Below are 15,701 nucleotides of genomic sequence, written 5' to 3'. Positions count from 1 at the left end.
TATTTGAGAACTCCAGTCATCAGGCATTACACCAGTCGGGAAGATTTTATTTAAGATGCTTAAGAAGTGGTTTAGAACATTATCATTACTATTTTTGATTATGCTGTAAGGTATACCATCTCTGCCTGGAGATGAGTCCTTGACTGTTGATAAACAATTTTTTAGATCAATTAAGGTGAATGGAGAGTCTAGCCAATGATTAGACATAGGAGTATTATAGATGGGCGTTATTTCATCTAAGTTAGGAACAGAAGGGGGGGCAATTTTGTCCAAGAATTCATCTATCCATTTAGAATGAGACGCTCGAGGAGATGGTGAACTGAAGGAGGATCGAAATCTTCGGATCATAGACCAAACTTCCGAAATTGGAGTGTTCGGAGATACTGAACTGCAGAAGTTGTACCACCCGGATCTTTTTTTTGACCTCAATACCCTTTTGGCATTGGATTCAGCGTTTTTGTATTTAAGATAGTTCTCCATAGTCATATTGTAACGATAGGAAAGAGACTTAGCTTTCCGAATTCTTACTACTTTGGAACATTCCTCATCCCACCAGGGAGTTGGAGGGAGTTTTTTGAGAGATTTAGTTTTAGGTGGAGGATTTGATTTATTTATTGCAGTTATGAGCATTGATTTGAAGTTATTATAGTCATCTTTGACGGAAAATATATCGGTGGCGGGTAAATTTAGTAGGAACTTGTCCATATGAGAGTTAAATTCATCCCATTTGGTGTGTTTCGTTTTAATCTTTGTCGAAATATGAGACTTGTCTGATTGGAAAGAAGTTTGATAAGTAATGGTGATCGGGAAATGATCACTGGAGCAAGGGTCGGGGGACACCACCCACGAGGAGAGAGTAGCCAGACTAGTAGAACATATCGAGAGATCCACTGCACTGGGGTTTGTGCTGGGGCGTGAGATCCTAGTAGGAGATCCGTCATTCAAAAGGAAAAGGTTGGATTGATCTAGGAAATCCATCACACTTCGACCATCTCGGTCGGAGAAAGCAGAACCCCAGACGGGGGAATGGGCATTAAAATCGCCTAATATAAAGAAAGGAGGGCTTAGTTGACTTACAATTTGCAACCAAATTTGTTTATTGAAATGGGCTGTTGGGGGAAGATAGACTGAAATAAAGGAAGTGTCCTTTATTTTAGCTGCAACCATTTGGAAGTCAGCATTGGGGGGTTTGATATTATTTATTGGGGAAAATGATATGGATTTTTTAATAAAAAGGGCAGCACCGCCGCCCGTACCTTCCGGGCGGTCGTCGCGGAGACAGGAATACCCTCCCACATTAAAGTGGGTGGATGGAGTAAACCAAGTCTCCGAGATAGCAGCCAAAGAAATAAAGTTGGAATTTAATAGGTTAAGGAGATCAGATTTGTTAGAAATAGCACTTCGGCTATTCCACTGAAGTATTCTGACATCCTGAAGAGCCATTTTGAATAAATGATTTTAATGTGGAAATAATAGTAGCAGCGTTGGACGGTAGATTAGTTTGAGAAGAAATAAGGTCAATTAGAAGCATAATAAGAGTTTGGATAAATGAAGAATTGTCTTGGGAGAGTTTTTCAGAAAGTTTAAGAGAGTTCATTGAGGAGGGATTATAATTATTTGCACACCCATTTGTGGCATTTGAAAGAGATGAACCATTGGGATTTAAGAGCAGTGAGTTGTGTTGTTGCTGATCATATCCAGGAGCCGGCTTAGAGATAGCGTTTTTGTATGTGAATTTAGTTGAACGAGAAGAAGTTGTTGTAGAGGAGGGAAGAGGGTTGGATGAGAAGTTGCTGGATAAAGCCTCAGCAAATGATTTTTTGACAGGCGGGAATAGTTTAGAAGCCTGCAGAAAAGACAAGTTCTGAGAGGCCATAGAAATTTTAATATTTTTTTGGCGAGATCGTTCTGGGCAAGAAGTGTTGATAGCTGTATGTGAGCCTGAGCAGTTAAAACATTTAGGTGAAGAGGAAGAAGGACATTGGTCAGCTGCGTGGTTTTCTCCACATTTAAAACATCTGGGTTGAGATCTGCATGCAGCTTTGGTATGACCAAAACGGCAGCAATTGAAACATTGAGTGGTGGGATAAGTATACATTTCAACTGGTAATGAGTTGAAGAATAAATATATATGGGAGGGAAGAGATTGACCTTCAAAGGTGATAACGACAGATTGGGAGGGCTTCCAGAAAATTATACCCTCAGAGGAGTCCTTGTAATTTAGCCTCCTGGCTTTTATGGGATTACCAATGTGTTGGGGGGTTGAAAGTGAAGACAGAATTTCTTCGATGGACAGATCGGTCGAGATACCTCTGACCAGGCCCATGCGAGTGACATTGAAAGTAGGAATATATGCCTTGAACTTTGAATTAGATGAAATGAAGATATTTTTGATGAAACTGTTGGCAGCTGACCCTGAGAGGAATTCGACGGAGATTCGGAAGCGACCCTCGGCTTTTACACCTCCAGGCTTGATTGAAAGATTCTTGCTATTTGATAGGAATTTGCCAAATTCAAGAGGGTGGATGGTTTTTCCTTGCTCAGTTTTTTGGGCGTATACTATGAATGGGCCACGAGAATGAGGAGAATAAAAGTTTGTTGGAGGAAGTTGAGAAAGTGTTGGTGGGGACTGTGAAGTCGAAGGCGAGTCAAGTTTTATTGGGGAAGAAGGAGTAAATTTCCTTTTTTTGGTAGAAGTCAAAATGACAGAATCGCTGTCAGAAATTTCTACATTTTCCCCATCTGGGGGGTCCGGAGAGGGATCTGGCGGCTTTGTAGGGGGTCCAGGAGGGAAATCTTCCTCCATTATTCACAACCGTAAACAACTACAACAATAGTATGGAAAATGACAGAAGTAAAAAAGTTTATAAATATCTGGAAATCAGCAGCGAAAAGTGACTCCTGGAAGATCAGGAGGGAGAAGAAACTTCAAGGCACAACACACTACACTTTTTTTTGCCAGAAAGCAAAAAAGAATCGTATATTTATTTTAATAAATACATAAACATATTCAGTCTTACTCATGAAAATAAATGTACACATAAATGAACGGATTATTCCAAATTCTTACTCACGGCCGCGCGCATGCGCGGGTGGGTAATACAGCAGATCAGGGGGGTATAACTCCGAGAAAAAAGTGGGTCAGAAAAAAAGACACGGTAATCTCTATGGGTGACTTGTGACGTATATTTTCCACATTCTAGTACGAACTTCATGCATGTTTATAGGCCGCTGTCACGAACTTCATGCATGTTTATAGGCCGCTGTCATTGGCCGATTTTAGGCTAGCCAATGGGTTGGCTCCGAATGAGAATTATATTGTCTATGGTTACGCCTTTTTTATTGTTTCTATCCTAGTCGATGGTGAGTATGTGTAGTAGTGACGTTTATTTTTCAGTTACAGACTTTTATCTATGGCAAACATTAGGACCCATGGGCTCAGTACTAAAAACCCGAAGATATTGATCTAGTGAGTGGTTCATTTATGCAGCAGATTATCGACCTGTCAGATTTTAGATCGCGGGTCCCCTAGGTTTATAGACTAAACTCGCGTCAACTTGCGTACCAAACTCTCTCGAAATGGAAAACTTTTTTGATAATCTCGACATTTTGCGGTCGGGTTTGGAAAACATCGATCGTATACGAATTGTACGTCAACCGCGCGTACGTAAAACCTACAATAAGCGATACGATCCGTTTGAAGCTCTCTCAGAATTAGATTTTCGATGCAAATATAGATTCACCAAAATCAATATGAGACGAATAATTGATCTAGTACGGCCAGACTTGCATGTCAGCGACAACAGACGTGGAAGTAGAATCTCCGTGGATCTACAAGTTCTCTCTGCCATACGATACTGGGGGCGGAATGAAGTAAGATAGTTTTTAATTACTTTTTAATACTACATACCTGTGAAGCAAATCAGCAAAATCGATAACCAAACACGCTTTCAATTAATATAGCTTTTTTTGGCAGATACAGGATGATTGTGCCGACATTCACGGTTTTAGCCAGCAAACGATGTCCCGCATAAGCAAACGCGTTGCAACTGCATTTGCTCGTCTTGCTCCACGGCACATAAAAATGCCACAGAGCATTGGCGAGCAACAGGCAACCGTTGCAGAATTTTATGCAATAAAACGTTTTCCGGGCGTTATGGGAGCAATTGACTGCACCCATATTAAAATAAGGAAAGTTGGCGGTGATGCCGGACAGTACTATGTCAACAGGAAAGGGGTTTATTCATTAAATGTCCAGGTTTGTAAAGTGAAACCTCGATATGTGCCTATGAAATTTTAACTTTAACCAACATTGAATGTATGAATGAATTCATTTCAGGTTGTGTGCAATGCTAAGCTGAAAATCATGGATATTGTTGCTCATTGGAGAGGCAGCACCCACGATGCTCGCATTTTCAGAGAAAGTAATATCAAACAAAGGTTTGAAGATGGTCACTTCAATGGACGACTATTGGGAGATGGAGGTTATGCCTGTACACCATATCTCTTCACCCCAGTTAGGAATCCAAGAAACCCCGGAGAAGAGGCCTATAACAGGGTTCAAATATCTACTCGCAACACGGTAGAGAGATGTTTTGGTGTGTGGAAGCAAAGATTTCGTTGCCTGCTGCGGGGTATGTCAGGTTCTCTTGATACCATCAAGACAACTATAGTAGCTCTTGCTGTTCTCCAATGTATTGCCGTCGATATGAATGATCCTGATTTTGGTAAGAAAACAATTCAAAATAACAGATATTCCTTACATTAGAATTTTGTGTGTAATAATGCTGTGCTTTATAATTGGATTCCAATAGATGATGGTGATGGTGAAGGCGATGAGGATGCAGTAGCAGGACCAGTAGCAGGTGGCGGTGCTGACATGGAATTGGAAGGAGCTCCAAACATGAACCAGACCGGAAATGCAAATAGACAGGTCTTCATTCGTCAACATTTTTAAAGAGTATGTAAGTTTTGTTTAGTAAGAAAATCAATAAGTTTGTTTAATATCATATTAATTTATTTATAAAATGCATGATATTTAATAAGAGAATAGATACATCAAGTCATCATACTAGGTTGCCTGTTTCGTGGTGACTATTTATTTAAGGACTGCTTACAGTGGAAGATCCTTGTCTGAAAAGAAATTAGAATAATATTAATTATTGACAGTAAATATAACAGAATGTAGAAATACACTTTAAAATATCTGAAATATTCATTATTCTTCGACTATCATATTGTTGAATCCGTCAAAGACTTCTGAATGAAGCGTTAGAGCAGTAAGAAGACATTTTAAATGTACGATATTACACGCAAATGAATGGAAATGAATAAATACTAACCGTTGGTGGAGAATTGGTCCCCTGGGCACGCGCAGCAGCGGGACTCTCCACTGACACCTCTAAAGCGGGGGGCTAGGGGGTTGGGGGTGTTTCTTTGCGCATCAACATGTTTGTATTATGCTCTTCCTCCATCAACCTTATTCGAGCCTGAATAATGTTCCTGGACTCTTCCTCCATCAACCTTATTTTATTTTCAGATTCCAGTACATTCAGCCGAAGGTTGGCCCTGGACTCGTCTTCAGTCAACCTTATTCGAGTCTGAATTATTTGCCTGCACTCATTCTCCATACGCTCCATCTTCTTCGTGTACTCCAGGTGAATCATTTTTTTGGTTTCTTCCCATACTTTCACCGACAAGTCATCAGGTTTGGCTTTCTGAAAAAAAACAACATAAATCTTTCATACCTGGTTTAAAATAATTGTGCTGTTTAATCTATTTTCTACTTTTTTTCTGTTTTGATATATTTAATCTGTATGTTTACACTTCATTCAACATGTATGGTGATTTGATGTATCTTTTCTTAATAATTAAATATGCATTTTATAAATAAAAAAATATGAAATTAAACAAATTTATTGATTTTCTTACTAAACTTTTAATTTTGGTCCGACAATAAAGTCTGTTATACAAATGGCAATGAAGTGTAATGTGTGACCTACTTTAGTGAAGAGTCGCCTCCGGGGTGAAGAGCGCAGCGGGACAGTGTGTGCTGGTGGCGGTGCTGGTAGAGCTGGCTGTGGAACTCGTTGTGGTGCTGGTGCTGGTTGTGGCAAAGGTGATTGTGGTCGGGCAGCAGCTACGTTTGTGGGCGAAATCTGTAATAATAAAACACCATTTGCAAACTTTTATTCTATCTTTATACATTAAATACAAGTTCAGTTTCGATAGAACAATCAATATTTTAATAAAATTATTATCATCGTACAAATTTATCTTTTGAATAAAATAAAGCTACAATATTTACCTTTGCAGAATACGAATTACTATCGTGACAGTTGCTGTCCACCGCAAATTCATTGGGCAACATGTCCACCAGTGAGTAGATTTCCTCCGACGGACTTGTCGGTCTCGGCCCTCCACCGGTTGCCATTATCGCCCTACGATAGAGGCTCAGTGTGTTTTTGGATGTTAATTTGTACAGTTTCCACTGTGCTTGGATTTGAGATAGATCCCTTGGGATATGGTGCTCAGGGTGTTAAATCTGAAAAATAGTGGATTATTAATTAAGTGGCATAAGTAGGTACATTGATCTTAACCAATGAATTATTTACAACGGTTATTTTTTATTAAAAATAAATACTTACCAAAGCTATGAAGGGAAGTGTAGAAAAGTTAAAAATACATAGGTATACTTACTTCATTACGATACTTTTCCAAGCCTCCCTCTTGGAAATTAGGGTATTTGTATTAGAATTTTTATTCTCCACCACTTTAATGTGATCAGCCATGATCCTTTAATAACGCCTACACGGAAAACAATCATTAAACACTAATTTCAAATAAATAAAACATTACAGCCAAGATAAGAGGTTAAAAACAAACCTTTTCAACATCACCCCAATTTTTATTCCGCTTCCTTCTAATTTTCAATTCGGTTTTAATCATATTGCCCGGCATTCGATGACAGAATCTGACATATGAATAAACGTGAAGTTGGTTGCACGTAGGAGTGAGCGTTATTTAACGTAACTAGATACAATAACTAGTTTCGTCGATGTAACGGAAATAACTAGTCTCGATAAAATTACAAGTAGTTATTTTTGTAAATGCGTTATTTGGTGTTGGGTGTGATGTAAAGTAGTTTCGGCCGTTTCGCATGCGACCGCGTTTCAGTAACGCCGCGTTTCGTAACGTAACGCGGTAGTCGGCGCCGTCGGCGGGACGGATTGTTATTTGTTATGCATATGTGAGACTAGTTTCGGTCGTTTCGCATGCGACCGCGTATTTCCAATCTCTGCCGCGTTTCAGTAACGCCGCGTTTCGTAATGTAACGCGGTAGTCAGCGGTATTGTTATGTTATGCATATAAATCACCATTAGTCCTCGTTTCAGTCGCCTACGCGTTTCGTTGCTCTATCTATAACACTTGTACACATTTTAATATTGACAGTTATTTTGAAATATTATTATGTTATTTTTGCTTATAAATGTATCTTATGTAATAAATAAATAAAAAATAAATCTGTTTGTATGAGGGTGACGACCGTAATTATAGAAGGGTAAGCAGAGAGGATAGACCGCTTTTATTACCTCCAATGTTTTGTTTTACATTGAAAATAATTAAATAATTTTAGCGCGACTGAAACGTGAAAGGGATTGGAAATACACCTCCCAGGCAGCCGAGCGAATACCGCACAAGAGTCCCAACTGCTCCCGTCTGGAGCCAGTGCGAAACAATTTATTTTTGGGGTATACCATGTAGCGCTACCCCCTTCTTTAGCCAACGTTTCGGACAGCGTTACAGTGTCCATCATCATACCGCACAAGAGTCCCAAAAGCTCCCGTCTGGAGCCAGTGCGACTATGGCACCCCCAATTGAGGTATGTTGTGAGTTGTGAGGCTGAAGGTAGTAGGGAGGGGAAGGAGATGGGGTAGATGAAGGTGGGGAAGTACCTGGCTATTCAGATCTGGTCACTAAACACGGCTAAAGCCATTTCAAGCAACGTTTCAATTCTGAATGGTGGTCTTACACCAGGGCTACGGCATAGCTACGAAAGCTATGAGTGGCGAAGATTATATGACAGCCAGTACCATCATAGTCATGACACGTTGTCTTAGAGAATCATGTAATCAACTGCTTCTGGAAGGCTTTACTCTAATTACAAACAATGTAATTACTGCACTTCGGACAGGCTTAGATAAAAGACTAGAAGGTGTTGAGAGAAGTCGAACATTCTCGATATGTACAATTTTAGACCCAAGGTACAAAATGAATGTATTCTCTGACACTAATGAGGCAGAAAAAGCAAAGAAAATGCTGGAAGAGATACTTGCAACTGATATAAGACGGCGACATGGAGAAAACCAACCGCAACCGCAACAATCCACTTCAACCTCAGCTTCCATACCGGTACGAGATAAATTTTCACCTTGGTCCATTTTAAGCAATATTGTCGGGACGCAGCAGCAGCAGCAAGTAGGCACACCTTTGTCGTGTGCCATCAAAGAAGTAAACTCTTATTTGAAAGACAATATTCTACCAATGTTTAACGACAGTGGGAAATTTAACTGTCCATTGCAATGGTGGCAACTTAACCGTCACATTTATCCCAACCTTGCTATACTTCTGCGCAAGTATGGCAACATAATGGCAACTTCAGTTCCGTGCGAGAGGATATTCAGCAAGACAGGGCTCATGATTAATAACCGCCGCACACAATTGAAGACAAACAAAGTTGCCCAATTGATGTATTTAAATGTTAATTTAGATCCAAAAAGATTTTTGTTAGAGTCATAAACTCTTTTAGTCATTAAATAAAAATAAAAATGTAAATAATTTTTATAATATTATAAGACTTACAAACTATGTGTAAATAGCCAAACAAACAAAACAAGTGTAATGAACAAACCAACCAAATAATTATACAGTGTAAATAATAAAAAAATATCAGTGAAAACGATGAAAAGGTGTAAATAAACAGTAAATATAACGTGCAAATAAACTGTAAATATCAATAACCATTGTATATTATTCGTGATTAGTCGGAACTAATTAATTAATTAGTCCGACTCGGGAGACACGCCAAACGCGGGGCCAACACATGTACATGGTTGACATTTGTCACGCGAGGACGGGTAAGTGAATGAAAATAACTAGTTACAAAAATAACCGTTTTGAAACAGGTTACGCCGACCAAGAAACTTGTTTCGTTACGTTTCTTGAAAATGACGTTACGACCCACGTCTAGTTGCACGCCGCGGAATGCGAAATAAATCAGAGTGTTGCCACTCTAAAAAAACCATAACAAATAATCCATCTAATCTCTCTATGGGTATAATATATTAAATCAGCGGTTTAGGCCCCAACTCCAGTATAGCTAGTACAACGCTGGAACGGCGATTTAGCGATTTTTCATGAGTAAGACAGATTAAATTTAAATAATTCTTTCTTAGCTCGCACGGGGTATGTTACACAATATCATTAGATTTTATTTTGTTACCTATTCATGTTCTCAGAAAGAATAAAATTTTGAAAGAGTTGAGGACCTTGGAATTATTTTTGACGGTAAATTAACTTTTGTTCGTCATATAAATAAAATAACTAACAAGGCCATGAAATGTTTGGGGTTTATTTTGAGGACGGTAAAAGATTTTTAAATAGTGAGTTTCTTTTAAATTACTATTCACCTGAGATGTACTTTATTTCAAATAAATCCATTTCAAATGGAAATCCAAAATGCAAAATGGGTATTTTCGATTTTGCATTTTAAATGCTTTTTTAAAAACCATTTTGCATTTTGCATTTTAAATGCTTTTCTCAATGCATTTTCCATTTTAAATGCTTTTTTGCAACATTCTTCCTACTATCTCCACTCATCTTTTTTTCATAAGCCCCAAATATCTGTCGGTCCTCAACCTCGCTATGAGAGATAATTTACATTTGTCAAGTTGCTCCCTGGTAGGAGCCCTGGCAATTGATACCATTACAAAAAATACTGATTCAAATACTGAACATGGGGCCATGACGCTGTGATATTAAGGACGAGTTGTTTCAGTGAATTTGAATAATTCATCAAATTTCTCAGTTAATTTTCAAGGACTGTGAAAGTTCTATTCAAGTGCTATTATTATTTCAATTCTGTGAATCAACTGGCCCATGTTGATGTATTAACAGAATTTCAATAGGACATTCACAGAACTTGGAAATTAACTTTGAAATTTGATGAATTGTTCAAATTCTCTGGAACAACCCGTCCTAAATGTTAGATAGCAGTTTCTATGTTTTCACGTTGGCAACATTTGTCCCGCGCAAATTTTTTGTGGTTCATAATCCGAAGTCGTGGCATTTTTTGATTTACCATCATGTAATATGTTTGTTCAACATTGATGTCCATTAAAATGACAAAACTCTTTAAAAATTCTATAATTATTTTAATTGTCTGACCTGAGAAACCATTTTGCATTTTCAATGCATTTTGAAAATAGGTATTTTGCATTTTGCAATTGAAATGCTTTTCTAAAAAACATTTTGCATTTTGCATTTTCAAATGGAAAAGTTTTGACCCATTTCCATTTTGCATTTCAAATGGTTTTGGGTACCCATTTTGCACATCTCTGCTATTCACTGAGTTGGTGAGAAGCAATCTAGAGTATAATTTGACAATCTGGGCACCATTTTATAAGATTCACCAACCAAAAATAGAGAGAGTGCAGCATAAGTTTGTGAAATTTATTAATTAAAAATCAGGATTTCGTACTTATCATCAAGGCGCACAGTTATGGATAGAGTATGTCTTTTCAAAATAGCGAATGGCAGATAGGACGCCATGGATTTAGCGAACCTTATTACCTCGCGTGTACCTACGCGTGAGACACGACTGACTGCTCTTTATAATGTGCTAAAGTCTACTAATAATTGAGAGGGTAATAAATAACTAATGGTATAGATCAATCGATCTTTACCGCCACCAATCAAACTAAAATTCTGTCTATTAGAATATTTGTAACTGAAGTTTTTTTCATGTACACATTTTATCTTTATATTATTTTTTCTATATTCTGTAAAAAATCGGTCGTGATAAATTAATAGACCGTTTTCCGAGTGATTTCAAAATATCCAAGAGATTGTGTTTCCTGATTCTCCTATCACCTATTCTGTCTTCCAATGATCTGTCATTTCGATAGCTATTTGCAATTTGTTTTCCTCGAACAAACCTAGTTTGCTCGATTTGTAAGTAAAATGCACACAAATTACGGTCAGTGGACTATTTTCCAATTGAAGGAAGAATTGAAAGGACGTAATGCCAAAACTGTTAAAGGTTACTAAATACACCACTATTGCTTATTTATATTGCCATTTATTTTCTAATTTATCAATAGTTATTATCATAATGCGTTTTATTTAACTCGAAGACTATGATAAACTTCATAATTTCAATCCTTCTGGCGTTGCAGACGAAGATGTCTTGGAAATGAAGCCGGAAGATTTTCAAGACATCAACATGGCCTCCAATATTCCAGCACTGACGCGGGAAGAACTACATAAATTCAGTGTTTCCTGGGAAAGTTTGAAGAACACCGACAAAGCGTTAAATATGTATTCTAAACAATATTTGCTGAGTGTTCGAAGTGCACATGAAAATGGCACAACCTATATTTTAGGAAAGTGTGCTTCGGAAACATCTTTCTTATGCTGTCTATAGGTATACACTATAATTATACTGGAATGCCAATGTGAGTGTGCAGCCGGCAATGCAGATTGCAATAAAACTATAAAAGCGGAATATATGTAACTAAAAGCAGTTGTCTCAACAAGAGCTCCTTGATTTGCCTACTACTTCCATTTGTTCCGTAATTTGATTTTCTGCACATAATTCAAATTGAAGGCACATGCCTATCATGGAAATTATTCCACCAGCAGACAAATATTCTGTTTGATCATTTCTATGAAAGGGAAACTGTTGAACATTCTTTCCTTAAGATTTATTAAAAATCACAAGTAGAAGTTGATTTGATTGAATCCTCAACTAGAGTAAGTCTAAAAACTGGTTCACTGAACGATGCCTACGCCTAACTAGTTCAAATTTCGGCAAAATATGTAAAAGTACGGTGAAAACTAATCATAGAAATCTGGCAGGATCTTTTTTGAAAGTTTTTGTTGTCAAAGCTGCATCATTAGAATATGGATCAAAATTTGAGGCTGCAGCGATAAGAAAATTTGAGCTTGTAACAAATACTTCCACTTCTCCCTGTGGAATTGTCATTCACCCTGAACATCAGTTATTAGGCAGTTCTCCCGATGCACTGATTGGTGAAGATGCTCTATTAGAAGTCAAATGTCCATATACAGCCAAGGACAGCATCATATCTGTCCCATATTTGTATTTAGACAAGCCAGCTGGAGTTAGACAAAAACCATAATTATTATTATCAAATACAAGGACAGCTGCTATGCACTCACAGGCATTCTTAGCAATATTTACCTTGAAGGATTTTCAAATCATTGAGATAGAAAGGGATTTTATTGGTTACACAAATTAATAAGTTTTAATAGAGATTACTTTAAAGCAGCACGTTTACAGGGACAACCTTTGGTGAGCTGACAGAGGGAACGGCCCCACTAGGAATTGGCACAATCGGGAAACCGGCTGAAGGGCGTGGGTATTCTCCTGGGACCTGCCAGTTGTAAGGTGGATTACGTTTCTTTAAACCATATGTATTTCCAACACAGTGCTTGCAGTATACACCTTGCTGCATCTTCCTTAGTTTTTGACGTACTTACTTGACGCCCTCCGGCAACTCCATCCTTAAGGTCTGTCCCCCCACTCACTATCCATAACCGACAGCATTGGTACTGCCACATGACGAGAGAGGTATGGGTCAGGCTGAAGCATTCTCCTGGGACCTGCCAGTTGTAAGGTGTTTCTTTAAACCATATGTATTTCCAACACAGTGCTTGCAGTATACACCTTGCTGCTTCTTCCTTAGTTTTTGACGTACTTACTTGACGCCCTCCGGCAACTCCATCCTTAAGGTCTGTCCCCCCACTCACTATCCATAACCGACAGCATTGGTACTGCCACATGACGAGAGAGGTATGGGTCAGGCTGAAGCATTCTCCTGGGACCTGCCAGTTGTAAGGTGTTTCTTTAAACCATATGTATTTCCAACACAGTGCTTGCAGTATACACCTTGCTGCTTCTTCCTTAGTTTTTGACGTACTTACTTGACGCCCTCCGGCAACTCCATCCTTAAGGTCTGTCCCCCCACTCACTATCCATAACCGACAGCATTGGTACTGCCACATGACGAGAGAGGTATGGGTCAGGCTGAAGCATTCTCCTGGGACCTGCCAGTTGTAAGGTGTTTCTTTAAACCATATGTATTTCCAACACAGTGCTTGCAGTATACACCTTGCTGCTTCTTCCTTAGTTTTTGACGTACTTACTTGACGCCCTCCGGCAACTCCATCATTAAGGTCTGTCCCCCCACTCACTATCCATAACCGACAGCATTGGTACTGCCACATGACGAGAGAGGTATGGGTCAGGCTGAAGCATTCTCCTGGGACCTGCCAGTTGTAAGGTGTTTCTTTAAACCATATGTATTTCCAACACAGTGCTTGCAGTATACACCTTGCTGCTTCTTCCTTAGTTTTTGACGTACTTACTTGACGCCCTCCGGCAACTCCATCCTTAAGGTCTGTCCCCCCACTCACTATCCATAACCGACAGCATTGGTACTGCCACATGACGAGAGAGGTATGGGTCAGGCTGAAGCATTCTCCTGGGACCTGCCAGTTGTAAGGTGTTTCTTTAAACCATATGTATTTCCAACACAGTGCTTGCAGTATACACCTTGCTGCTTCTTCCTTAGTTTTTGACGTACTTACTTGACGCCCTCCGGCAACTCCATCCTTAAGGTCTGTCCCCCCACTCACTATCCATAACCGACAGCATTGGTACTGCCACATGACGAGAGAGGTATGGGTCAGGCTGAAGCATTCTCCTGGGACCTGCCAGTTGTAAGGTGTTTCTTTAAACCATATGTATTTCCAACACAGTGCTTGCAGTATACACCTTGCTGCTTCTTCCTTAGTTTTTGACGTACTTACTTGACGTCCTCCGGCAACTCCATCCTTACGGTCTGTCCCCCCACTCACTATTCATAAACGACAGCATTGGTACTGCCACATGAGGTATGATATTAGGCTTATTTTAGTGTCACGCTCACCGTCAGCGCTCATAGATTAGCGCGTAGTTCGTCAGCGCTGAGGCTCAGCCCGCTCAGCGTGGCTCGTTTCAGTATCGTACTGACCGCCTTACTGTCCAGTCGATGACCAAAATGCGGAGTGTATTAGTTATTTTTTTTTTTTTGGTTTTAGGCATTTCACCCTGAAAAGAGTGCTTTGTGCCGGTAACAGTTAAAGTGGATAAAAAAATTCGGTTAATCTATTGGGAGAATAATAAAACAAATTAATCATTGGACTCATTTAGATCGCTAAAACAAATTAAATGTTGAATTCATTCAGGTTAATAAACTTACATAAAGCTGTATGAACACGAGAATTGTTAAGAGATAAAAGGAATGAAATGTTAAGGGGGGACTGGTGTGTGATTTTAATAAGACGGCGGTATATGTTCTTGAAAGATGAATGATTTTTACAGTTAAAGAAAACGTGGTCGAGGGTTTCCTCTTCCACACCGCACTGGCAGACCGGATCATCCAAAACTCTAATTCTAGCCAAGTGGGATGCAATTGAACAGTGACCAATTCTCATCTCGAAATACATGGAATGAATCGCTTTGACAGTTTTTTACCGTGAAACCATGGCTTAGCAGGGATATGGTTTTGAATTCCAGCATAGAAAGATCCAGTTCTTATTTTGGAGCCTGCCCAATTTTCTTCCCAGGCACGAGTCATGTTGGATTTAAGAATCGGGAAGACATCGGAGATAGGGATTCTAAAATTTAGTGGGATAGTTCCGGAATCTGAACCAGATTTGGCGAGAGAATCGGCCATCTCATTACCCTCTATACCCAAATGGGCAGGGACCCAGGCCAATATCGTCTCAAACCCAGATTCACTTAGAGAACTGAGAAGATTTTTTATTTTACATATAATATTGTCTTCCGGATAACATAGAATATTTGACATAATTTTAGTTAGAGCACTTAGCGAATCAGTACATAGTAAGGCTCGATGAATGTTGAGAACCTGGATTTGATTTAGCGCTTGTTCCATTGCAAAGCATTCAGCTGTAAATATGGAAACTTCTTTCGGTAATTTATAAGTGAGATTGATGTTGAATTCTGGACTATATATCGATGCTCCACATCTTTTATTTTCAAATTTGGAACCATCAGTGTAAAGGATGGAAAATCCAGGGAATTTTGAAGCCACAATGCTTTTAAAACAGTCATCCACATTATGAAATTTATTTGGGGAAGATAAAATATTCTTCCGAAAGTCTGATGTTATTGTCTTCGGCATAAAAGTGATTGCCTTAAATGGAATATTGTATATAGGAAGATTGGGAACTTCTTGAAGATATTGGAGGGAAGATGACAGAGAATTATAGAGATGAAAACTTTTAATTAGGAGAGGAAAACATTTTTTTTCACTCAATCTTTTGTTAGACTTCAAATTAACACTTAGCAGATTAAGACTTTGTTTAATAGGATGATGTGATAACGATAA

General features: G+C 38.9%; 1 protein-coding gene across 1 annotated transcript; it reads right to left on the bottom strand.

Moving 5' to 3' along the window:
- Positions 1-5,414: 5,414 nt before the first annotated feature.
- Positions 5,415-6,433, bottom strand: LOC149414290 (uncharacterized). Its single transcript, XM_089644126.1, has 3 exons — positions 6,308-6,433; positions 6,003-6,158; positions 5,415-5,717 (listed from the first exon to the last, which is right to left on the bottom strand). Exons 1-3 carry the CDS (start codon positions 6,431-6,433, stop codon positions 5,415-5,417), a joined length of 585 nt encoding a protein of 194 aa, XP_089500252.1.
- Positions 6,434-15,701: the final 9,268 nt, after the last annotated feature.

The sequence above is a fragment of the Hesperophylax consimilis genome, chromosome 20 (assembly GCF_061612785.1).
Source record: "Hesperophylax consimilis isolate HC1 chromosome 20, BYU_Hcon_1.0, whole genome shotgun sequence".
Taxonomy (NCBI): domain Eukaryota; kingdom Metazoa; phylum Arthropoda; class Insecta; order Trichoptera; family Limnephilidae; genus Hesperophylax; species Hesperophylax consimilis.
This window is presented reverse-complemented; position numbering and strand designations above follow the sequence as displayed.

Excerpts from the sequence above, each read along its gene's own strand:
- LOC149414290 (XM_089644126.1), bottom strand. The coding sequence starts at position 6,433 with ATGGCAACCGGTGGAGGGCCGAGACCGACAAGTCCGTCGGAGGAAATC. Across the intron at positions 6,159-6,307 it reads GTAATTCGTATTCTGCAAAG|ATTTCGCCCACAAACGTAGC; the intron begins GTAAATATTGTA and ends TTATTATTACAG. Across the intron at positions 5,718-6,002 it reads GGAGGCGACTCTTCACTAAA|AAAGCCAAACCTGATGACTT; the intron begins GTAGGTCACACA and ends GTTTTTTTTCAG.